The 24,286-nt window shown below is 37.7% G+C and overlaps 1 protein-coding gene across 11 annotated transcripts in view; it reads left to right on the forward strand.

Annotated features, from left to right (window-relative positions):
• The window catches only part of sls (sallimus), a 99,601-nt gene that overhangs the window by 24,754 nt on the left and 50,561 nt on the right, over positions 1-24,286 (forward strand). For 8 of the 11 annotated variants that reach the window (XM_066401784.1, XM_066401785.1, XM_066401786.1 and 5 more), the window contains exons 1-3: positions 4,081-20,729; positions 20,877-22,056; positions 24,042-24,263. The exons of 1 other annotated variant lie outside the window; for it this stretch is intronic. In XM_066401784.1, the coding sequence (XP_066257881.1) occupies positions 4,565-20,729; positions 20,877-22,056; positions 24,042-24,263 (17,567 nt within the window). In that variant the 5' untranslated portion in view covers positions 4,081-4,564. 2 more of the 11 variants (XM_066401787.1, XM_066401794.1) reach the window with 2 other exon arrangements.

Raw genomic sequence — 24,286 nt, forward strand, 5'->3', positions numbered from 1 at the left:
GTATTGACCTTATCGAAACATTAATATAATTATGCCCTCCACCCCTGAAATGAAATTTTGATTGAAATTTCGCCACCAAAAATCCCTCGTTTGCTTTGCTACATTATTAGAATTTTGAATTCTCATGCTCATATTACAGGTTTTTTCGTTATTGTCGGAGATCGGCTACATGGGAAATGTTTAAAAAAATCATTTGGAAAATTCAAATTTAAAATTTTATTATTTTAGCTGGTTCAAGTTTTAATTGGGAAAATTCAATAGATTAGAAAAATCAAGAGATATATGAATGTTTTGAAGCTTTTTTCCATACAGTTGATTGAACCCGAAATGATACGCCTCTGATTTTTAAATGAATTGACTTTCAAGTCTCAGGTTTTATATAAAAACTTTCAGGTTTCCAAACCGGTTTCATGCTTTGTTTCGAAGAATTTACTTTGCTACTTTTTGATTAAATCCTCCATAGTACGCCTATGGTTTTTGAACAACCAACTTGCAAATCTGCCATATTTTTTATGTAAATTTGCAGGTTTGCAATTAGATTAAAGTCATTTGAGTGTTTGCTTTTCTGTACTTTTTTTGCACCTCACATAATACGCCTCGACATTGAAGAAGTAACTTGTAAAATGTAAAATATTCTGAATTAAAATTTGATTGAAGTCAATACCGTGGAAACACAGGTGTTCTGAGTTTTGGAAAACACGTTCTTTCACTTTTCTCTAATTTTTTATTTAATCTCAAAGATGCTGCTGATTTTCGAAGAATCAGCTTGAAAATCGTAGATTTTACATTAAAATTTTAAGGTTTTTGGATTTTTGATTAGGATTTACATGACACGTCAATCATTTTTTGTTGATACCTAAACTGGACCGCAAAACTTGGTTTAAATTCTGATCCACAGAGTCACATTGGTGCTTATTTTCGTTATTTTCAAAGTGCAAAATAGCCAAAATACCTCTAATATGAGCATGACAAAAACTGATAAAATTGCGACTAAACAACGTTCAAAGGTAAGTCCCCACTAAACGTTGTCGATCTTCCAGAACGTCCCGGAACATTCCGAAAATCGCCCGTGAACGGCGTCCCTACTCAACAAGGGACACTTTCAATCGCCCCGCAACAATACCCCACCCAAGGTGGAGGGGTTGGTTTTAGTACCCCACAATTCGCCCCTGGTTCTCAAGGGGTACAGCCCTTGGAACCACACGAAATTCCCCCGGGTGACGAGAGCGTATTTTGGAGAAAATCCCCGCGTAGCATGTTTATGGAAGTCCAGCAACTTCCCATGGCATTACAGGCTCAACCGTGGTATGAAGAGCAAATTGTGTTGAAAAAGGCGAAGGTGGAGTATAGAGAACCGGTGAGAGAGAGTATAGAAGAAGTACATTTAAAACCGAGCAAACCTATGCAGAAAGAAATCCCTCGGGCTGTTTTAGAAGAGGTACAGCTAAAACCTGTCAGTTTGGACACGAAGGAGATCTCTCCGGTTATTGGACATCAAGTAGAGAAATCTTTGGCTGAGCGCAGACGTAAGGCTTGGCGTCAAAATTTGGTCAAACAAGATTCAATTGAAATAGATATAGACACAGTAATGGCGAAGGCTCAACCGGTAGTGGAAAAAACTGTAGAATCACCTGAGCCTCAGCAGGCGAAAATTATTCCATGGATTGAGGAGAAAATTGTACTTAAAGCAGCACCAAAAGAGCATATTGCGAAACTGAAGGAAATCCCTAAAGCGCAGATAGAGGAAATCACCCTTAAGCAAGTTACATTGGAAGAGCTGCAAGCTTTTAAGCAAGCGAAACTTGAGCAACCCAGACAACCTGGAGAACCAATTCCATGGACTGAAGAAGACATTGACTTGAAACCTACCCCACAAGAAATTAAAGAAATCCCTAGGGAAACCTTAGAGGAAGTCCACTTGAAACCAGTCCAACTCTTGGAACTACTAGAAACCAAAATCACTCCCTTAAGACAAGAAGGAGAACCAATACCTTGGACCGAAGAGGAAATTCACTTAAAGCACACTTTACCAGAGAAAAAAGAGCTCCCTAAAGAAACTATAGAAGAGGTCATTCTCAGACCAGTTCCCTCAGATATTCACTTCAAAGGGGACGAACAACAACCCCAATACTTTGAAAGAAAACCTGGAGAACCAATTCCTTGGATCGAAGAAGACATTCACTTGAAACATCAATTGCCTGAGCATAAAATTGAGATACCCCATGAACATTTACAAGAGGTTGCCCTTAGGCCAGCACCCAAGGTGCCCGATGCTATAGATAACGAAATCAGAATTTATTTATCAGAGAGAGAAGCTGGGGAACCTCTTCCATGGGTAGAAGAAGCCACTACCCTCATGCATGCCTCTGATATAGAGAGAAAGGAGGTGCCTCACCCTCACTTAGAGGAGGTGCCTTTAAGACCCGCAGAGGTGAAACCTAGAGAAGCACATTTCGAGGAAGCAGAATTTGTTTCAAGGATAAAAGAAGAGAGAGATATGAGAGAGTATATCTCAGCTGCCCAAAAGGCGCAAATTCAGCATGTCGAAGACAGAACTGTGTTGGATATTACTGAACATACTACTGAATCAATAGAATCAAAGTCGGAGATCAAGGGTTGGGATCGAGGAATGAGAGCACCAGAGCTTACCCCTGTTCAGCAAGTTGAAGATATTAGTACATTAAAGCTTCAAGAACGAGTTGATGAATCAGTAAAGCAGGATTTATATGTTAAAGACTGGGAACGTGGTCCTAAACCTCGACCAGAAATTAAAAAGGAAGAACCAATTCCTTGGACTGAACAACAAGTTGTTCTCAAGAAAACTACAATTGAGAGGAAAGAACTAATGCCCGAGACCATTGAAGCTGTTGAACTAAAACCAAGAATTTTAAGGCAGCAAGAAGGCAAAACCACTACTGAACAAAAAGATCAAGTGGTAGAAAGAAGAGAAATATCTCAACAAAAGGGAATAATTCAGGATACTGAAGATAAAACATTAATGCAAATCAAAGAAAAAGAGAAAATTTCGAAGACTCAGACAACTGAGACCAAAACATGGGCCAGAGGACCCAAACCTGTATCTGAAGTTGCAGCAATTCAGCAAGTAGAAGATAAATCTACTCTTAATCTGCAGCAACAAGTAGATACTCAACAAAAGCAAATTCTGCAAGAAAAGCCTTGGCAAAGAAGTCCAAAATCTGTAGAGAAACTTGAAGAAATAGCAAGAAAACCTGAAGAACCAATTCCATGGACTGAACAACAAGTCACGTTAAAGAAAACTAATATTGAAAGAAAGGCACCTCAGAAAGAGACTTTAGAGCAAGTAGAGCTGAAACCTTCAAGAACAATTCCAGAACAAAAATCAGTTGAACAGAAAACGACAATAACAACTGAAAAAGTAACACTGCCTCAACAGAAGGGAGTTTATCAAGTGAGTAAAGATAAAAGCATAATGGAAATTAGGGAAGATGAGAGAGTGTCCAAATCACAAACTGTGGAAACTAGATCCTGGCAAAGAGGTCCTAAAGAAGATATTGAAGAAGTCTCTGTTACCACCACTCAACAGATTCAAGACGTAACAAAAATGAGTTTCAAACAACCGGAAGCGCCGAAAGATATTCTGGATGCTTTGCCCTGGCAAAGAGGCCCTAAGGCTGTTGAAGAAAAACCTGAAGTAGCTCCTTTGATGCAAGCTGAAGATAAATCAATAGTGGGTGAAAAGCAAATTGTTGAAACAACAAGTGTAGCTCCTATTAAGCATGTTGAAGACAAAACTACCATAGATCTACAAGAGAAATTTACTGAAGAAAAATTGCAGCAGAAACCTTGGAAGAGAGGGCCTAAACCTGTAGTACCACAAAAAGAAGAACCAGTGCCCTGGAATAAACAGGAATTTACTCTCAAACCTACACCAAGAAAACCAATAGTAACTGAGATACCAAAAGAGGAACCGACAGTTGAAGAAGTAGCCCAGAAACCTGATAGTAAAATAGTACAAAAGAGTTTGGCTCCAGTTCAGCATGTTGAAGATAAAACTATAGTCGATCTTAAGCAAACTACTGTAGAGGAAAAAGGTTGGCCTAGAAGACACGAACAATCAGAGGAATTGTTACCTCAAAAGGAAGAATCTGTGCCCTGGACACAGCAAGCTGTCAGTTTGAAACCTACAAAGAAATCGGAGCCTGAAGCACCAAAGGAAGAAGTTCATGTTGACGAAATTATTAAAGAAACTGAAAAAGTTGAAACTAAAGTTGTGGAGAAGAAAGATATTCAACATATTGAAGATAAAGTTATTGTTGATTTAGTTGAAAAGTCTGAAGAAACTTTGGTTGAAAAAAGTTGGAAGAGAGGCATTAAAGAAGCCACACAGAAAGAAGAAGGCATAGAGACTAAAGAAGAAGTTGTGAAGAAGACTCCCAAACGATCATCACTGCCTCAGAAAGAGGAACCAGTACCCTGGAACAAGCAAGAGGTCAGTTTGAAACCAACTCCAAGAAAAGTTGAAAAACGGGAAGAAGAAGATAAACAAGTGGAGATAGCTCCGGTAAAACATGTTGAAGATAAGATGATAATTGGAATTGAAGAAAAGATCGAAGAAACAGTTTTAACAGAAAAGAGTTGGCCAAGAGGTTCCAAATTGCCTGAGGAAATACCTGCTGAGGAAAAACCAAAATTGAAAGAGAAGGTTATTACCGACGAAAAGATGGATGTAAAGGAAAAATTGGTTGAGAAAGCTTGGAAGAGAGGTGTGAAGCCAGATAAAGAAGATGTACTTAAAACTGAAGAAGAGAAAGTAGTTATTGAACAAACAGCAGAACAGAAGGAGGAGAAAATTCTCAAGAAAAGAACTCCTTTGCCTCAGAAAGAAGAACCAGTTCCGTGGAACCAACAGGAAATCAGCTTGAAACCTACTCCCAAAAAGAAGGTAGAAGAAGTACCGAAAGAGCAGGAAAAACCGGTAGAAATTGTTCCCAGGAAAGAGGTTGAAGATACAGTTGTTGTTACTGAAAAGACAGAGGAAAAGGTTGTTGAAAGCAGGGCTTGGAAACGTGGTCCTAAACCTGAAGAAAAGAAGATAGAAGAAATACTTAAGGTAGAGGAGAAACCTCAGAAGATTCTTCCTCGTAAAGATGTAGAAGATAAGGTTGTAACTGACATTAAAGAAGAAAAGATAGTTGAAACGAAATCTTGGCGACGTGGTCCTAAACCAGAAGAAAAGAAGGTTGATCAAGTTCCAACTGAACAAATAGTTGAAGAAAAGACTTTAGAGGCTAAAAGCTGGAAACGTGGTCCCAAATCTGTACAACCTAAAGTGGAAGCAGTTCCTGAAGATATAATTGAACTTCCAGAAGAAATTGTAGAAAGGAAAACCATAGTCGATGGTGTTGAAAAGAAGACTGTTACTCAGAAGCGAGTGTTGAAGAAGAAGAAGGGCGACGTTGAAGAAACCATTCAAATTGTCACTGTTAAAGAAGAAGGAAAGGCACCTCAAACAACGATAACTCAAGAGGAGCATGTAGTACCAGAACAACCAACTTACATAGTTCAAGAGCTACCAGTGAAAATATCTGAGACTACAGTTATAGAAGAAGGCATACCTATAAAGAAAATCCAGAAGAAACGGGTAATTGAAACTCGAAAGGGTGATAAAAAGGAAATTACTGAAATTACAAGCATAGAGAAACCTGGTGAAGAACTAAAAACTTCTATAACAGTAAAAGAAATTCCAGTAAGCAAAGAAGAAATTCCTAAGGAATCTGAATTTATAGTTAAGGAACTACCAGTCGAAATAATGGAAACTGTAGTCACTGAGGCAGGAAAAACTACTCAGAAAACTGTGAAGAAACGAACTCTTCAAAAATATGCAGATGGCAAAGTTGAGACCACACAAATTGTCACCAAAACCGAAAAAGGTAAAAAACCAGTACATGAGATTGAAGTAGAAGAACATCTTGAAGAAGAAGAACCTATATACTCTATTAAGGAACTTCCAGTGGAATTCCTAGAATCTACAGTAATTGAGAGTGGAATACCTAAAAAGAAGACCACCAAGAAGAGAGTGATTGAGAAAGTTGAAGGTGATAAAAAGCAAATTACAGAAATTATTACCGTACAACAAGAAGAAAAGCCAGATGAAACTACAGTTAATGTGGTAGAGGACATAAATAAACCAAAACCGAAATCAAAGAGAGTTATTGAAGCACCAAAAGAAGAAGCTCCTAAATGGACTAAAGGCGTTCAACTTGAACCTATTAGAAAAACGAAACGTAAGGAAGTAAAAGAAAAAGAAGAAATAGTACTGAAGCCTATACCTAAGGAGGTTATTGAGGAATTGCCGGAACAAATCCAAGTTTCGACTACGATTGATAAAGGCAAAGTTGAAAATATCGTGACGAAGACTAGAGTAATCAAGAAGCGTAAGGGAAGCAGGGAAGAAACTACTCAGATTATAACGGTTGAGAAAGAGGGCAAAGCTCCAGAGACTTCTATTGTGGTAGAAGAGCTAGAAATACCTGAAGAGCAACTTAAACAGCCAATTTACACTGTGGAAGAGTTACCCGAAGAAGTACGTGAGACCACAGTTATTGAAAAGGGAATCCCTAAAAATAAGATTGAGAAAAAGCGCGTTATTAAAACCACCAAAGACCATAAGCAAGAAATTACCGAAATTGTTACAACTGAAGAGGAAGGAAAGAAACCTCAGACAATTGTAACAGTTAAGGAAATAGAAATCACTTCTGAAGAAATCCCCACAAAACCTGAGTTTGTGGTTGAAGAACTGCCAATACAAATTCAAGAAATGACTGTAATAGATGAAGGCAAAGTGAAGAAGGTTGTTGAGAAGAAGCGAACAATAAAGAAGAAGAAAGATGATATGGTCCAAACCACACAAATTGTAACTTTAGAAGAAGAAGGAAAGCAACCTGAAGTGATTGTGAAAACGTATGATCTACCAGCTGAAGAGGTGCCAAGTGAGAATGTTGTAATTGAAGAACTTCCTGAAGATGTGAAAGAAGTAACAGTAATTGAGGGAGGTGAAGTGAAGAAGCAGGTGGTCAAGAAAAGAACCATCAGAAAGAAGAAGGGAGATAAACAAGAGGTGACTGAAATTATGACTGTTGAGGAAGAAGGGAAGAAACCGGAAACTGTAGTTAGTGTTACTGAAGAAGTATCTCAAAAGAAGAAACCACTGAAGATTGAAAAGCTGGAAGAACTTCCTTGGACTGAACAAGTCGTGCAGCTTAAGAGAGTTCCTAAAGTTCAAAAATCTGAAGTGGAGAAACTTGAAGAAATCCAATTAAAGTCAGTGAAGAAAGCAAAAGTTCCTACAGAAGAGAAACCTGTGATAATTGAAGAGTTACCAGAAGAAGTTCAGAATATTACAGTTATTGATGACAAGGGAGAAAGCAAAACTAAAGTAATTAAGAAACGCGTTATTAAGAAAAGGAAAGGAGATAAAGAAGAAACTACTCAAATTGTTACTTTAGAGGAGGCTGGAAAATCTCCAGAAACTACAGTCACAGTTGAAGAATCACCAATCGAAGAATCAAAAGCAGATGAATCAATATACACTATAGAAGAGCTTCCAGAACAAGTGGTAGAAAGCACAGTAACTGATAGAGGGGTTAAGAAAAAGGTTGTTGAAAAGAAAAGGGTTATTAAAACTCGTAAAGGAGGTAAACAAGAAATTACTGAAATTGTTTCTAAAGAAGTAGAAGGTATGAAACCTGAAGTGATGGTAACTACCCAAGAAATAGAAAGCACTACTGAAGTCCACGAAGAACCTGCTTATACAATTCAAGAACTACCAGTTGAAGTACAAGAAACTGTAGTTATTGATAAAGGTACCTCCAAAAAGAGAGTACAAAAGAAACGAACATTAAAGAAGGAGAAAGAAGATGGGAAGCAGGAAATTACTGAGATTCTTACTATTGAAGAAGAAGGTAAGAAACCAGAAACTCTAGTTACAACTTACGAAGAAGATGAAATAGCCAGTGAAAAACCAGTTATTGAAGAACTCCCTACAGATATACAAGAAGTGACGGTAATGGAAGGAGGCGAAATTAAAAAGAAGGTGGTTAAAAAGAGGACCATCAGGAAGAAAAAAGGTGACATGGATGAAGTTACCGAAATTGTTACTCTAGAAGAAGAAGGAAAAAAACCTGAGACCGTTGTCACTGTTACTGAAGAAGCACCAAAAAGAAAGATACCAGAAATAATTGAAAAAGTTGAAGAAATTCCTTGGACTGAGCAGGTAAAATTAAAAAGAACTAAAAAGCCTAAGAAACATGAAGAAGAGAAAAGTGAGGAAATTCACTTGAAGCCCATGAAAAAAGAGAAGATTCCAGTTGAAGTACAGCCTTTGATTATTGAAGAACTACCAGAAGAAATCCAACAAACCACTATTATAGATGAAGGCGAAGTTAAGACTAAGATTTCCAAAAAACGAATTATTAAAAAGAGGAAAGGAGACAAAGAAGAAACTATAGAAATTGTCACTATAGAGGAAGCAGGAAAAACTCCGGAAACAACTGTAACTATAGAAGAAAAACCCATGGATGAAGAAAAGATTGAACAACCAATTAATGCTGTAGAAGAATTTCCTGAACAAGTAGTGGAGAGTACTGTGATTGATAGAGGAGTCAAAAAGAAGGTAGTTCAAAAGAAGAGGGTAATAAAAACTCGTCAAGGAGGTAAACAGGAAGTTACCGAAATTGTTACTCAAGAGATGGAAGGAAAGAAACCTGAGGTAACTGTTACTACTCAAGAAGTTGAAAGCATTGAAGCAATTCCTGAAGAACAGCCAGAATATATAATTCAGGAATTGCCAATTGAAATTCAAGAAACTGTTGTGATTGACAAAGGAATTACCAAGAAGAGAATGCAAAAGAAGAGAACTCTGAAAAAAGAGAAGACTGATGGCAAACAAGAGATTACAGAAATAGTAACAATAGAAGAAGAAGGTAAGAAACCTGAAACTGTTGTCAGTACTCGTGAAGAAATTCAAATGCCAAGCGAAAAACCGATGATTGAAGAACTACCGGAAGATATACAAGAAGTTACGGTAGTTGAAGGTGGTGAGATTAAGAAGAAAATTGTTAAAAAGAGGGTTATAAAGAAGAAGAAAGGTGACAAAGATGAAGTTACAGAAATTGTTACTCTGGAAGAAGAAGGGAAAAAACCAGAGACTGTTGTCAGTATAACTGAGGAGGAACCTGAAGAAAAGAAACCTCAAAGGGAAGAGGAAATTCCTTGGAATGAGCAAGTTAAGCTTAAACGTCCTCGAAAAGTTAAAAAACCTGAAGAAGAGAAACCTGAAGAAGTTCAGCTAAAACCTGTGAAGAAAGAGAAAGTTTCTCTAGAGGAGCAGCCCGTAGTAATTGAAGAACTACCTGAAGAAATACAGCAAACTACAGTAATTGATAAAGGTGTGATGAAGACTAAGGTAACCAAGAAACGAGTAATCAAGAAAAGAACTGGAGATAAAGAAGAAACTACCCAAATAGTCACTGTTGAGGAAGCTGGAAAATCCCCTGAAACTACCGTTACAATTGAAGAAATACCAATTGAAGAAAAGAAAATTGAACAACCAATTTATACAGTGGAAGAACTCCCTGAGCAAATATTGGAAACTACTGTGATTGATAAAGGAGTGAAGAAAAAGGTTATTGAGAAAAAGAGGGTAATAAAGACCCATAAAGGCGACAAAGAAGAAGTTACCGAAATTGTCACCAAAGAAATTGAGGGTAAGAAACCCGAGGTAACTGTGACTACTCAAGAAATTGAAGCTTCCGAAGAAATAACTAAAGAACAGCCGGAACATGTAATTCAAGAGTTACCGGTTGAAATACAAGAAACTATGATAATTGATAAGGGAGTTTCTAAGAAGAGAGTGCAAAAGAAACGTACATTGAAGAAAGAGAAAGCCGATGGAAAGCAAGAGATTACAGAAATAGTGACAATTGAAGAAGAAGGTAAGAAACCGGAAACTGTTGTTACTACTCATGAAGAAATTGAGGTTCCAAGGGAAAAATCTATAATTGAAGAATTACCTGAACAAATAAAGGAAGTCACAGTAGTAGAAGGAGGGCAAATCAAAAAGAAAATAGTTAAAAAGAGGGTAATTAGAAAGAAAAAGGATGATAAAGATGAGATAACAGAAATTGTTACTCTAGAGGAAGAAGGAAAGAAACCAGAGATTGTTGTAAATGTAACTGAAGAAGCACCTGTAGAGAAGAAACCTAAGAAACTTCAAAAACCTAAAGAAATTCCTTGGACTGAGCAAGTCAAGCTTAAAAGTCATCGACAAATAAAAAAACCAGAGGAAGAGAAACCTGAAAAAGTTCAGTTGAAACCTGTTAAAAAGGTATCCGAAGAAGAACAACCTTTAATTATTGAAGAACTTCCTGAAGAAATCTTAAAGACTACAATCATAGACCAAGGTGAAACTAAGACCAAAGTAACCAAGAAACGAGTAATCAAGAAGAGAAAGGGTGACAGGGAAGAGACTACTCAAATCGTTACTGTAGAAGAAGCGGGAAAGGTCCCAGAAACTATCGTGACAGTAGAACAACAACAAATAGAAGAAGAAAAAGAAGAGCAACCAATCTACACAGTAGAAGAACTTCCTGAAAAAGTAATAGAAAGTACGCTTGTGGAACGTGGTGTTAAGAAGAAGGTAGTGCAGAAAAAGAGAGTCATTAAGACTCGTAAAGGAGACAAAGAAGAAGTCACGGAAATTGTGACTAAAGAAATTGAAGGAAAGAAACCTGAGGTAACAGTCACTACCCAAGAACTTGAATTAACTGAAGAAATACCTGAAGAACGGCCCGAATTTATAATCCAAGAACTTCCTGTTGAAATACAGGAAACTGTTGTAATTGACCAAGGAGTTACCAAGAAGAAAGTGCAAAAGAAGCGAACCTTGAAGAAAGAGAAGGCAGATGGTAAACAAGAAATAACAGAAATAGTTACAATAGAGGAAGAAGGGAAGAAACCCGAAACTCAAATCACAATACACGAGGAAGAGGCACCTGTTTCAAAGCCAATAATCGAAGAACAACCAGAGGAAATTCAAGAAATTGAAGTTATAGACAAAGGAGTGGTCAAGAAGAAGATACTGAAGAAGCGCGTAATTAAGAAGCGAAAGGGCAGTGTAGATGAAACTACCCAAATTGTTACCCTAGAAGAAGAAGGCAAAAAGCCTGAGACGGTAGTTACTGTTACTGAAGAAGAGGTACCAGAAGAAGAACTGAAGATTATTGAAAGAAAACCAAAGCGCAAAATTAAAAAACCAAAAGAATCTCTTCCTGAAGTTTTTCAGATTGAAGAACTGCCAGAAGAAGTGCAAGAAGTTGTGGTAACTGACAAAGGAGTAACTAACAAGAAAATAACAAAAAAGCGAGTAATTAAAAAACGAATCGGTGACAAAGAAGAAACGACCCATATTGTTACCGTTGAAGAAGAAGGAAAAGCCCCTCAAACTACTGTTACCATCGAAGAAGAAACTCTTCATGAAAGAAAAATTGAACAACCAATTTACAAAGTTGAAGAACTGCCTATAGAAATCTTGGAAAGTACTGTAGTCGATCATGGAGTAAAGAAAAAGAAAGTGCAAAAGAAACGCGTAATTAAAACCATCAAAGGTGACAAACAAGAAGTCACCTCCATTACTGTTACAGAACAAGAAGGGCAACTTCCAGAAGTGACAGTTGAAACTGAAGAAATTGAGGCACCAAGAACTGAAACTGTGAGAGCTCAAGAAATTAAAACAATCGAGGAACTTCCAGTGCAGATTCACGAGGAAATCGTTTACGAACGAGGGGTTCCCAAAAGGAAAGTTGAAAAGAAGAGAACAATCAAGGAGAAGAAGAAGGATGGAAAGAGTGAAGTAACTGAAATCGTTACACATGAGCAACAAGGAAAACCATCAGAAACTGCAGTTACTATTTATGAGGAATCTGCAGAACAACCTCGAGAGCAACCTCTGATTAAAGAATTCCCTGAAGAAATTAAAGAAGTAACAGTTGAAGATAAAGGTGTGATTAAGAAAAAGATAATTAAGAAGCGCGTTATTAAAAAGAAGAAGCCTGACAAAGATGAAGTCACTGAAATTGTGACTATTGAAGAAGAAGGTAAAGCCCCTCAAACTACTGTTACAGTGACCGAAGAAGAAATTTCTCCAGAAGAAACTTTGCCTCTTAAGATATGTCGTCCAAAGAAGAAAATACCTGCAATACAAGTGGAAGAACTACCAGAAGAAATCCAAGAACTTGTTGTAGTTGATAACGGAGAAACCAAGAAAGTCCTCAAGAAAAAAAGAGTCATAAAAAAACGTAAAGCGGATAAAGAAGAAACAACACAAATTATTACAATCGAAGAAGAGGGAAAGGCACCTCAAACAACTGTTGTAATTGAAGAAACAGAACTACCAAAAGAAAAAGTTGAACAACCAATTTACGTCGTAGAAGAACTACCCGAGCAAACAACCATAGCCACCGTCATTGAGGGTGGTATCAAGAAGAAGAAAGTGCAGAAGAAGCGAGTTATTAGAACTAGAAAAGGAGATAAAGGCGAAATTACCACTTTAACTACAACTGAAGAGGAAGGTGAAAGACCTCAAACTACTGTAATAATCGAAGAAATCCCACTTGAAGAAATTCCAGTTGAACCTCAGTACATCGTTAAGGAGCACCCTATCGAATCTCAAGAAGTCGTTATTATCGAAAGAGGATCTCCACAGAAAAAGAAGACATTGAAAAAGCGTACGTTAACAAAGAGAAAAGATGACAAAGAAGTTGTAACGGAAATTATTACTTTAGAAGAACAAGGAAAAGTACCTTTAACAACGGTAGTTACATTTGAAGAAACTGGACCCTTAGAAGAAATACCTGAAAGTCCTATTATTGAAGAATTGCCGGAAGAAGTGTCTGAGGAAGTAGTTATTGACCAAGGAGTGAAAAAGAAACAGATAGTCAAGAAGAGAGTTATCAAAAAGAAGAAGAAGGGCGGTAAAATTGAGGTCACAGAAATAGTGACTCGTGAAGAGGAAGGAAAGAAATCTGAGACTTCAGTGGTTACAACTGAAGAAGAGATAATCGATAAGAAAAAGAAAATAAAGGAGAAGCCTGCAGAACTTCCCTGGATGGAACAAGTTCAACTGAAGAAAACTCCCAAAAAGAAGAAGCCTGAGAAAGAAGAGCTGGAGCCCATCAAGCTTAAACCTATAGGAGCTGAAGAAATAGTTCAGGAGCTACCTGAAGAAATACAGGAATCTGTAGTGATAGAAAAGGGAGTGCCTAAGAAGAAGATTATTAAGAAACGTGTAATTAAGAAGCGGCGTGGTAGTAAAGAAGAGACTACCGAAATTTTAACCACCGAAGAAGAGGGCAAAGCCCCTCAAGTTACAGTATTAGTTGAAGAAGCAGAAACTGCTCCAGAACAGCCCATTTTTACAGTAGAAGAACTCCCCGAAGAAGTATTTGAGACAACTGTAATTGATCAAGGACAAAAGAAGAAGAAAGTGTTGAAGAAAAGGGTTATTAAAACTAGAAAAGGGGACAAAGAAGAAATAACGCAAATAGTGACTACTGAACAGGAAGGTAAACTACCTGAAACAACAGTTACAATTGAGGAAATTGAAGCTCCTGTTCAAGAAGTTCAACCACAGTATGAAATCAAAGAAATGCCAGTACAAATCCAAGAGACTGTTGTTATTGACCACGGAGTAACGAAAAAACGAGTGCAAAAGAAGAGGACCCTCAAAAAGAGAAAGGATGGTAAAGAGCAAGTGACTGAAATTATTGTAACGGAAGAAGAAGGGAAGAAACCAGAAACTACTGTTGTAGTTCATGAAGAAGTAGCACCGTTCGAAGAAGAATATACCCCCGTAACTGTGGTTGAAGAGCTCCCAGAAGAAATAGAAGAATCTACATTTGTTGATAAAGGAAAAGTAAAAAAGAAAATTGTTAAGAAACGAGTCATCAAAAAGAGAAAGGGAAGTAAAGATGAGGTAACTGAAATTCGCACTATTGAGGAGGAAGGGAAGAAACCCGAAACCACAGTAGTTGTAACTGAAAAAGAAATCCCAGAAGAAAGGAAGGAAGTCAAAATTAAGCGAGTTAAGAAAACCAAGAAGGAAGTGGTTGATGAAAAAAGTAACAAAGTGCCGGAGGAAGAACTGACAGTAATTGAAGAACTACCCGCGGAAGTGCTCGAAAGTACGACCATTGAAGATGGCGTAGTTAAGAAGAAAAAGATAAAGAAGCGCGTTATTAAGAAGAGACGTGGAAGTAAAGAAGAAACCACGCAAATTGTCTCAATTGAAGAGGAGGGAAAAGCCCCAGAAACAACTGTTGTTATCGCAGAAGAAGAGGTACCTAAATTTGCGCCTGAGCAACCAATTTACAGTGTAGAAGAACTCCCTGAGCAAATATTTGAAACCACAGTAATAGAGCAAGGTCGCCCCAACAAGAAAACTGTCAAAAAGAGGGTAATAAAGACCAAAAAAGGAAACAAACAAGAAATAACTGAAATCATTACTACACAAAAAAGTGATGAATCTCCAAAAACTGAAATAACTACTCATGAGGAATTAGTTCCCTTCGAAGAAGTTCCTATAGAATCCGAATACCTGGTAGAAGAACTTCCAGTGCAAATTCAAGAAACTGTAATAATCAAAGATGGAGTGGCAAAGAAGAATATTGTTAAGAAACGAACAATCAAAAAGAAGACGAAAACGGGAAAAGATGAAGTTACAGAACTTGTGACTGTAACTGAAGAAGGCCAAACACCACAAACTACCGTAACAGTTTATGAAGAAGAAAGTGAAGAACTTGAACGTCCGGTGATTGAAGAAGTTCCTGAAGAAGTTCAAGAAATTAATGTAACTGAACATGGAATTATAAAGAAGAAACTCAAGAAGAAGAAGGTTATAAAGAAACGTGAAGGAGATAAAGAAGAGACTACTGAGATTACTGTAATTGAAGAGGAAGGCAAAGAGCCTGAGGTTACCGTGGTGGTTACTGAAGAGCCAATTAAGGTAGTTAAAAAGAAGAAAACTGTAAAGAAGCCTAAGAAGTCTGAAACTCTCACAACGCCTGAAGGATATCTTTTTGTGCCTTATCTAGAAGAGAAGGAAACAGAATCAGAAGATATATTGGATATGCTTGAAGTTGAACTAATTAAAATGCGTCTAGCTAGAGATATGCCAGACCATGAAGCTCCAGAAGATCTTCCTAAATACACAGTAAAGGAACTGCCTGAAGAAATTCAAGAAACTACAGTCATTGAAGAAGGAGTGCCGAAAACTGTCAAAACTCGTAAAAGGGTTATTAAAAAGAGACAGGGAAGCAAAGAAGAGACTACAGAAATTGTTTCTGTAGAAGAAGAAGGAAAAACTCCCCAGACTACCGTTACTGTTCTGGAAGAAGAAGCTAAACCTCTGTACTCCGTTGAAGAACTTCCAGAAGAAATTGTAGAAACTATTGTAATAGAACGAGGAAAGCCCAAAAAGAAAATCCAGAAGAAGAGAGTAATCAAAACTCGCAAGGGAGATAAACAAGAAATTACCCAGATAGTTACTACCGAGGAAGAAGACAAAGCCCCTATGACCACTGTAGAAGTAATTGAAGTACCAATTAGTGAAATAGAAGAAACTCAACCTCAGTATGAAGTTGAAGAACTCCCAATACAAATCCATGAAACTATAATTACTGAGGGAGGCATTACAAAGAAGAAGATGCAAAAGAAGCGTACTATAAAGAAACGCAAAGATGGCAAAGAAGAAACCACACAAATCCTCACAGTCGAAGAAGAGGGCAAGAGGCCTGAAACCTTTGTTACTGTAGAGGAAATCCCAATTACTGAAGAAGAGAAAATATCTGAAACTGTTGAAGAATTACCTATAGAAGTTCAAGATGTTAGCGTCATTGAAGATGGAATAAAGAAGAAGAAGGTAGTTAAAAAACGCGTTTTGAAGAAACGACGTGGTAGTAAAGAAGAGAAGACAGAAATTGTTACTGTAGAGGAAGAAGGTAAAGCCCCACAGACTACTGTATCTGTAGAAGAATTGGTAGAGGAAAAACCTAAGAAGAAAAAGAAAAAATCTGAGAAACCTGAAGAAATTCCTTGGACTGAACAAGTCAAATTGAAGCCCTCAAAGAGGAAACCCAAGGAGGTTGAAAAACCTGAACTTGAACAAGTTGAGCTCAAGCCATTTGAAATTCCAGAAGAAGAAGAACTAGTCTTCAAGGTCGAAGAGGTTCCCATAGAAGTTAAAGAAACGACCATCATAGATCAAAAGAAAGTTATTAAGAAAAAGTTAGTGCGTAAAAAGAAGGGAGACAAGGAAGAATTAACTGAAACTATCACTGTTGAAGAAGAGGGAAAAGCCCCAGAAACTACTGTTACTAGTGAAGAAATTGAAGCACCCACATACACCGTGGCAGAACTTCCAGAAAAAGTAGTACAAACTATTGTTATTGAACAAGGAGTCCCTAAAAAGAAAGTCACAAAGACTCGGAAGATTGTGAAAAAACGTGGTGATAAGAAAGAAACCACCAATATTGTTACCACTGAAAAAGAAGGTGCATTACCAGAAACTGTAGTAACTGTCGAAGAAGAGGTTCTACCCATTGAAGATCAAGAAGAAAAACCTCAATTCTTAATAGAAGAAGTGCCAGTTGAAATCCAAGAAACCATTGTAATGGATAAGGGAATTGCCAAGAAAAGCGTTGTTAAGAAGAGGAAGATTAAAAAACAAAAGGGCGGTAAAGAAGAAACGACTGAAATCGTCACATTTGAAGAAGAAGGCAAGGAACCTGTGACTACAGTTGTTGTAACTGAAGAAGAGAAACCTGTTGAGAAGAAATTGAAAAAGGTAAAGAAAGTGAAGAAGCAGAAGAGTACTGAAGAAACTCTAGTAACTGCTGATGGATACTTAGTTGTTCCTGGTTTAGAAGAACTAAAAGAAACAACCCCAGATGAAGTCTTGGAACTTCTAGAAATAGAGTTAATCAAAATGCGTCTTGACAGAGACCTTCCAGAACACATAGCTCCAGAAGATTTACCTAAATATATAATGAAGGAATTCCCCGAAGAAATAACGGAAACTGTAGTAATTGAAAATGGAATTCCTAAGAAACTAATTACTAGGAAGAGGGTGATAAAGAAGAGGAAGGGAAGCAAAGAAGAAACAACTGAAATTATCACTGTTCAAGAAGAAGGAAAAACTCCTAAAACCTCTGTCATTGTTCATGAAGACTCTGCACCAAACGAGAAACAACCTGTGTATTCAGTAGAAGAACTGCCTGAAGAAATATCTGAAACTACTGTAATTGAAAAAGGAATACCTAAGAAGAAAGTACAAAAGAAGAGAATAATAAAGACACACAAAGGAGATAAACAGGAAGTTACTGAAATTGTTACTACTGAGCAAGAGGGCAGAGCTCCTACTACTTCCATTCATGTAGAAGAAATTGTAGTGCCACTTGAAGAAACTAAGCCTCAACCTGAACTTTTAGTCGAAGAACTACCTGTACAAATTCAAGAAACTATAGTTATTGACGGTGGAGTGGTAAAGAAGAAGGTGCAGAAAAAACGCACCATCAAGAAGCGAAAGGGAGACAAAGAAGAAACTACTGAGATTACTACTATTGAAGAAGAAGGGAAGAAACCTGAGATGGTCGTTACTGTTGAAGAAAAAATAGTTGAAGAAGAAGAGATTCCTCAAGTCGTAGAAGAAATGCCTGAAGAAGTACAAGAGGTTACTGTGGTTGAAGACGGTATTCCTAAGAAGAAAACTGTGAAAAGAAGAGTTATTAAGAAGAGACGTGGTAGCACGGCGGAAAAGACAGAAATAGTTACTGTAGAAGAAAAGGGTAAGGCTCCAGAAGTTATTGTTACAGTAGAGGAAGAAAAACCTAAAAAGAAAAAGAAACAACCTGAAAAAGTGGAAGAAATTCCTTGGACTGAGCAAGTAAAACTAAAACCATCAAAAAGGAAACCAAAAACTACAGAGAAAATCACGTTAGAAAACGTCGAGCTAAAACCATTTGAAGTGCCAGAAGAGGAAGAACCAGTTTTCAAAGTTGAAGAACTCCCCTTAGAAATCAAGGAAACCACTGTCATTGATCAGAAAGGAGAAACTAAGAAGAAAATCGTCAAAAAGCGGGTTATTAAGAAACAGAAGGGAGACATTCAAGAACGTACGGAAATTACCACCACTGAAGAAGAAGGAAAAGTCCCAAAGACCACAGTAACTATTGAAGAAATCACAGCTCTAGAAAAAGATACTCCTGTGTATACAGTAGAAGAACTTCCTGAAAAAATACAGGAAACTGTAGTTATTGAGAAGGGGATTCCTAAGAAGAAAGTCACAAAAACTCGCAAGATCGTGAAAAAAGACGGAGATAAGCAGGAGACTACTAAAATTGTAACAACTGAGAAAGAAGGTGAATTACCAGAAACTTTCGTAACTATAGAAGATGTTTCACCTATTGAAGCCAAACCTGAACAACCTCTGTACCCAGTAGAAGAGTTGCCTGTAGAAATACACGAAACCATAGTAATTGACGAAGGAATTCCCAAGAAAACTGTTGTCAAGAAGCGCAAGATTAAGAAGCAAAAAGGAGACCAGCAAGAAATCACTGAAATCACTACAGTAGAAAAAGAAGGTGAGAAACCTCAGACTACTGTCACAATAATCGAGGAAGAAGCCCCCGAAGAACTTCCTTCTAAGCCCGTAGTCGAAGAACTTCCTGAAGAAATAAAACAAACCACTGTGATTGAAGAAGGTAAACCTAAAAAGAAGACTGTTAAGAAGAGAAAAATCAAAAAGAAGGAAGGAGATAAAGAAGAAACCACAGAAATTGTTACAGTTGAAGAGGAAGGTAAACAACCTGAAGTTACTGTGTCTGTCATTGTTGAAACCATAACTCAAGTTGAAGACATTATTGTCTTAAAAGTCGATAACGATAAACCTAAGAAGAGAAAGATTAAGAAAGTTACTATAGACCAAGAACAAATTAAACCTGAGCAAGTTAAACTTAAACCAACTGCATTGCCCGAAAAACCAGAAAAAGCAGTAGTTGAAGAATTCACCTTACCAGAGTTGGTTAAACTAAAGAAGGTCACTAAAGTTGAAAAACCAGAAGAAACTGAAGATCTTGAGAAAGTGTTATTGAAGAAGGTGGACCAGCCTGAATTACAGAAAGCCACTATCGTTGAAAAGAAGATGAAACCGAAAAAGAAGAAAAAACAAGAAATAGATCTTCCAGAAATTCCAGATGGTGAGAAATATGTTCCAGAAGTAGCAGAGAAATTTGAATTTGAAGAACAACCAAAAGAAGAGGAAGAAACTCTTCAAACTCCTTGGAGGCGCCAACCTAAACCAAAAGTAGAAGAACAAATAGAAGAGGTGCCAGGTTTGAAGATTGGCAAAGGAAAAATACCAAAAACCGAAGAGCTGCAAGAGGAAGTTAAACTTAAACCTGTCAAACGTGACAAGAAAGAAGATGTAGAAATCCCTGAAATATCCAAACCAATTGATATTGTTGGCAGAGAGTTTGAGCCTAAGGACTTCGATAAAATCGAAGTTAAACCAACAATGAAAAAGCAAAAGGAGAAGAAAAAACCTGAAGATGTTACGGTTATTGAACTCATTCCAACAGAAATACCTGAAGAAGAACATGCTCCTGATGAAACAACTCCATGGCGAAGAACCCCCAAGAAAAAGGAGGAAGAAACTCCGGAAGTCAAAGAGTGGCCTCGCGGCAAGAGGAAGCCTCTTCCAGAGGAACTACCAGAGGAAATAAAACTCAAACCATTCGTTAAACCCTTACCAGAAGAACCTGAATATAAAGTTACTACTGAAAATGTAAAACGAGAATTAGCGTATGAAATACCTGAAGACACTTACACTGATGAGCTAAAACTCGAAGCTCCAGAGAAACCCCAGCCAGAAGAGGAAGAAGAAACTACCACCACGACTAAAATAATAAAGAAGAAGAAAGTTAAACGTCCGAAAAAACCTGGAGAAGAAGAAGAAGAACCGGAGTTAATACCCACTCAAATTGAGGATGTTGAGGAAATTCTGGAGCAGCCCGAGGTGTCGGAGACCGAAATTATTTTAACTGAAAAGGTGAAGAAGCCAAAAGAGGCTTTAATAATTGATGAAGAGAAGCCTAAAGAAGAAGATGAGAAATTCACAAAGGATATTGAAGTTCAAGTTGTGTCCAAAAAGGTAAAGGTGCAGAAGAAACGTACGGTAAAGTTCGATGATAGTCAGCCTTTACCAGAGCTAGAAATAATTTCCCAGAAGCGCACCACAGAAATCACAGATAAAATTCCAGATGAAGAAATAACGGAGCACACAGGTTTACATGAAGAAACCACAATTCAATCTTCCTTAGTCCAAAAAACTTTGGGCAAAAGAATTCGCACTAAAACCATTGCGCCAAGATTTACAAAACGCGTTGAGCCTGTTGCTGTGGAGGAGGGTAAACCCACCCGCTTGGTATGCCAAGTGGAGGGTACACCTTTCCCTGAGATCACATGGTATAAAAACGCGGAGGTATTCCATGGAAACGAACATGCTACTATTACAGTGGTAGAAGATACAGTGACACTCGAATTCTCCAAAGTGACTCCTCAAGATGTGGCAGTTTATTCCTGTAAAGCCAGAAATCCTGCAGGGGTGGCCACGTCGACTGCAAATTTGGTTATATTAGGTATTATTGAGTGTTGAGTTTGTGTGTTGCATTTCTGAGAGTATATTTGATGTTACGTTATAACTAAAAATATGGTTTTTCGTGGGCTTTTTTACTAACCCTATTCATAAAAGATTATATCAGAGTCTAATATTAGGTTTATTTTAGAAAAAGAAGAATTTGGAGTGGCTCCTCGCTTCACCCAACCCCTAAAACCCAAAATCACAGAAGAAACGTCTAAAACCCTTCTTCAAGCAACAGTAACAGGACAACCTACCCCTATAGTTAAATGGTTCAAAGAAGAAGAAGAGTTGAAACCCCAACCAGGGCGTCAAATCACCTACGATATAAAAACCGGAGAAACTACACTGGAAATCCTGCACCCCACTCCTGAGGATGAACGCGTCTACAAAGTGGTAGCAGAAAACAAATTTGGAACTGCTGTGTGCAGGGCCAACCTCATAGTATCTAAAATGCTAGATATCCAGCAACCAATTGTAATGGAAGCACCGAAAATCATCAAACCCATCAAAGCCGTGATAGCTAAACCCACTGAAGAAGTGGTACTTGAAGCTGAAATTGAAGGCATTCCGAAACCTGATGTCAAATGGTTTAGAAACGGCAAGGAGATAAAGCCTGACGAGAAGTTTGAAATCACAGAAACTGAGACTACAACCACTTTAAAAATTAATAAGAAGGTGCCGAGGAAGCAGAAAGCTGGGAAATATGAGGTGGTTGCTACCAACCCAAGGGGAGAAGCCAAGTCTACTAGCACAGTGGTTATAACTGATGAAACTAGCGAAGCGCAAGCTCCCAGATGGGTGAAACCCATAAAACCGCAAATAGTCCAAGAGGGGGAGGTGGTGATAATGGAAAGTGTGGTAGAAGCAGTACCAACAGTCACTTTCCAATGGTACATCAAGGACGTCCCACTGGTTTCAACCCCCGACGTCCGCATTGTGACCACAGACAACAAATCCACCCTTCTAATCAACGAAATCACTACAGAGTTTGCGGGACCAATCACCTGTAGAGCAGAAAACGTAGCAGGATCTCTCACACATACTGCAAACATCATAATCCTCAAGGAAACTCCAATTGAGGAAACTGAAGAGTTGGTTTATCCTAGATTCGTCAAAGCCATTACTCCAATTTGCGTCATGGATGGGGAGAAAGTAACGTTTAGTTGTGTGGTAGTGGGGAAACCCACCCCTAAGGTGCAATGGTTCCACAATGATTTGCCCATAAGGGAAGCTCAGGATATAGTTGTTAGTCAGGATACAGAGGGAGTGTGCAGTTTGGCTATCTCAGAAGCTTTTCCGGAAAATGCAGGGGAATATATTTGCAGGTAAGTTGAATGTGCCCGTAGAACAGGTTAGTTCTAGTAAGATTTAGGCTCCTGTTTAACTCTAACGGACAAACTAGCCCTCATATCCCACTGAATTTCAATGTATATAAATAATCCTTCCAAGTATTATATGTATTTTATTGAAATTATTTTGGATTTTTGGAAAATTTTGACCGCTAAATTCAAACTAAGAGTTCAGGGGCGTGCCAAAGGAGGATTTTTCTCCATCTTTTAATCTATTTTAAACTGATATGAAGAAGTACTACCAGTTTTACATCTAAATACTTAAGAATTAATTCGCGGGCATAGTCAGATAGAATTTCTTTATAGGTAAAACCTGTTCAAGTGGAAACATACGAATTGTGCCAATAGGAGAAGAACCGCATAAGGTTTAATATACCTGCGACAAAGAGCAAAGAAGTGACTGTTTGATTTGGTCACATTTTAAAAGAAATGAACCTATTTTCTGTCATAAATTAACCGAGAAAAATTCTAATAAAATCAAAGATATTCTAAAGCGCACACGTGTATTTCCAAATGTTTTGATGGGGATATTCCTAATCGTATCCGTAATTTTCGCACGAAATTCATTCGTATTTCTGACACATTCGTGCGAATTCCTGTAAATTTACCGACTAACAAATTCCCAAAGGAAGAAATCATTTAATAACAAATCTGGAGACCAAGGAGACCATTAATTAGTTTTGTTTCAATAATCTTTAAAATTTCTATAGCCACGAAGGCGATATTAATCGAAACATCGAAGTAGAGACGCCGGGCGGACCAACTCCGCCCACTTCCACGCTACCGTGTCAAGCTGGATCAGTAGCCAACAAGAAACGGAATACTTACTGTGAATTTTCAATCAGAAATGAGACGAAAGAGATTAAGATTCTAGGACAAATTGCTGCAGATCCAATTTTGAGAACGAGTAAACTGAGTACTGTTGCTAATTGAAACATTATAAATTTCTCCCTTATAAAATTCGTTTAGTTCAGCAACTAAATGAAAATAATTTTGATCGGTGGCTGGAGTTTTGTAAACATACAACTCCATGGATAGCAGCTGACGGAAATTTTCTTTCCAGTATCTGCTTTTTAGACGAATATACTTTTTTCGTATCTCCACTGTCAATCGTTATAACTGTCGCTATTGAGCAGATAATAATTCACAAATTTTATACGAAATCCATAGTCAAGCTCCTCAAAAATTGAATGTATGGGCAGGTATTTTTGGGAAACATTTGGTTATACCTACTTTTCTTAATGGCAGTCTAACAAAGGAAACATATTTGGAATTACTTTTGTTGATGTTTGCTTTTTACTTGTTGGCATTGTTGAACATGATGGCCGCTGTCAAGAAAAGCAATTGATGTTTCAACAAGATCGAGCTCAACCGCATTATGCACTACATATTAGAAAGTTTTTGGACAGATATTTTCTAGAATAATGGATTGAGCAAAGAGGTGCTATGGAGTGGTCGGCTAGATATCCAGATTTAAATCTAATAGACTTTTTTGTGGAGGCAGTTGAAAAGCAAAATCTATGCAACAGAACCAAAGTCTCTGGAGGAACTGCGACGATTTATTTTTGAAGAATACCGTCTGATAACTCCACAAATGCTCCAAAATGTCAGGACTTATGAACAAAACTTGTACTATTTTATGGAAGCCAGTAGTGACCACTTCGAGCATCTAGTTAGTCAAATTAACTTTTTCCGTTAGTTTGGAACCAATAGTACTCATTCTTGGTTTTCTTAAATTAACAAAAAAAAGAGTTGTTTTACAAAAAAAAATGAGGATCGAAATAAATTCTTATCAGAATTACTGAAATGCGTTTTTGTTTAAAAATAAAATTGACATGTTTCAGCGTTTATAAAAAAAAATTCCTGGGCACAAAGTCGTTCGTTTTGTTTTCAATGGGCCACCTTGTATATGCCATTGTTTATTTCTCAACGCTATGAGCTTTACTTTTGTGTCATTTTAGGGCTGTAAACAAGATTGGCGAAGCAGTATGCAAAACAACTTTAGTAGTAGAACACTACGAATATGTTCCGGACTCAGAACTAGGTCACATGACCTCAGATGAAGATTTATTAGACAGGACGATAAGCGAAGGTCCCATTACTTCAGACGAAGAAGAATTCGCCCCCAGAATTGTCAAGAAATTGCCGCAGGTGGTGCAGACCAAGGATGGATATGCCACAAGGTAAAAATTTGAATTTAAAATTT

The sequence above is a fragment of the Euwallacea similis genome, chromosome 23 (genome assembly GCF_039881205.1).
Source record: "Euwallacea similis isolate ESF13 chromosome 23, ESF131.1, whole genome shotgun sequence".
Lineage (NCBI taxonomy): Eukaryota > Metazoa > Arthropoda > Insecta > Coleoptera > Curculionidae > Euwallacea > Euwallacea similis.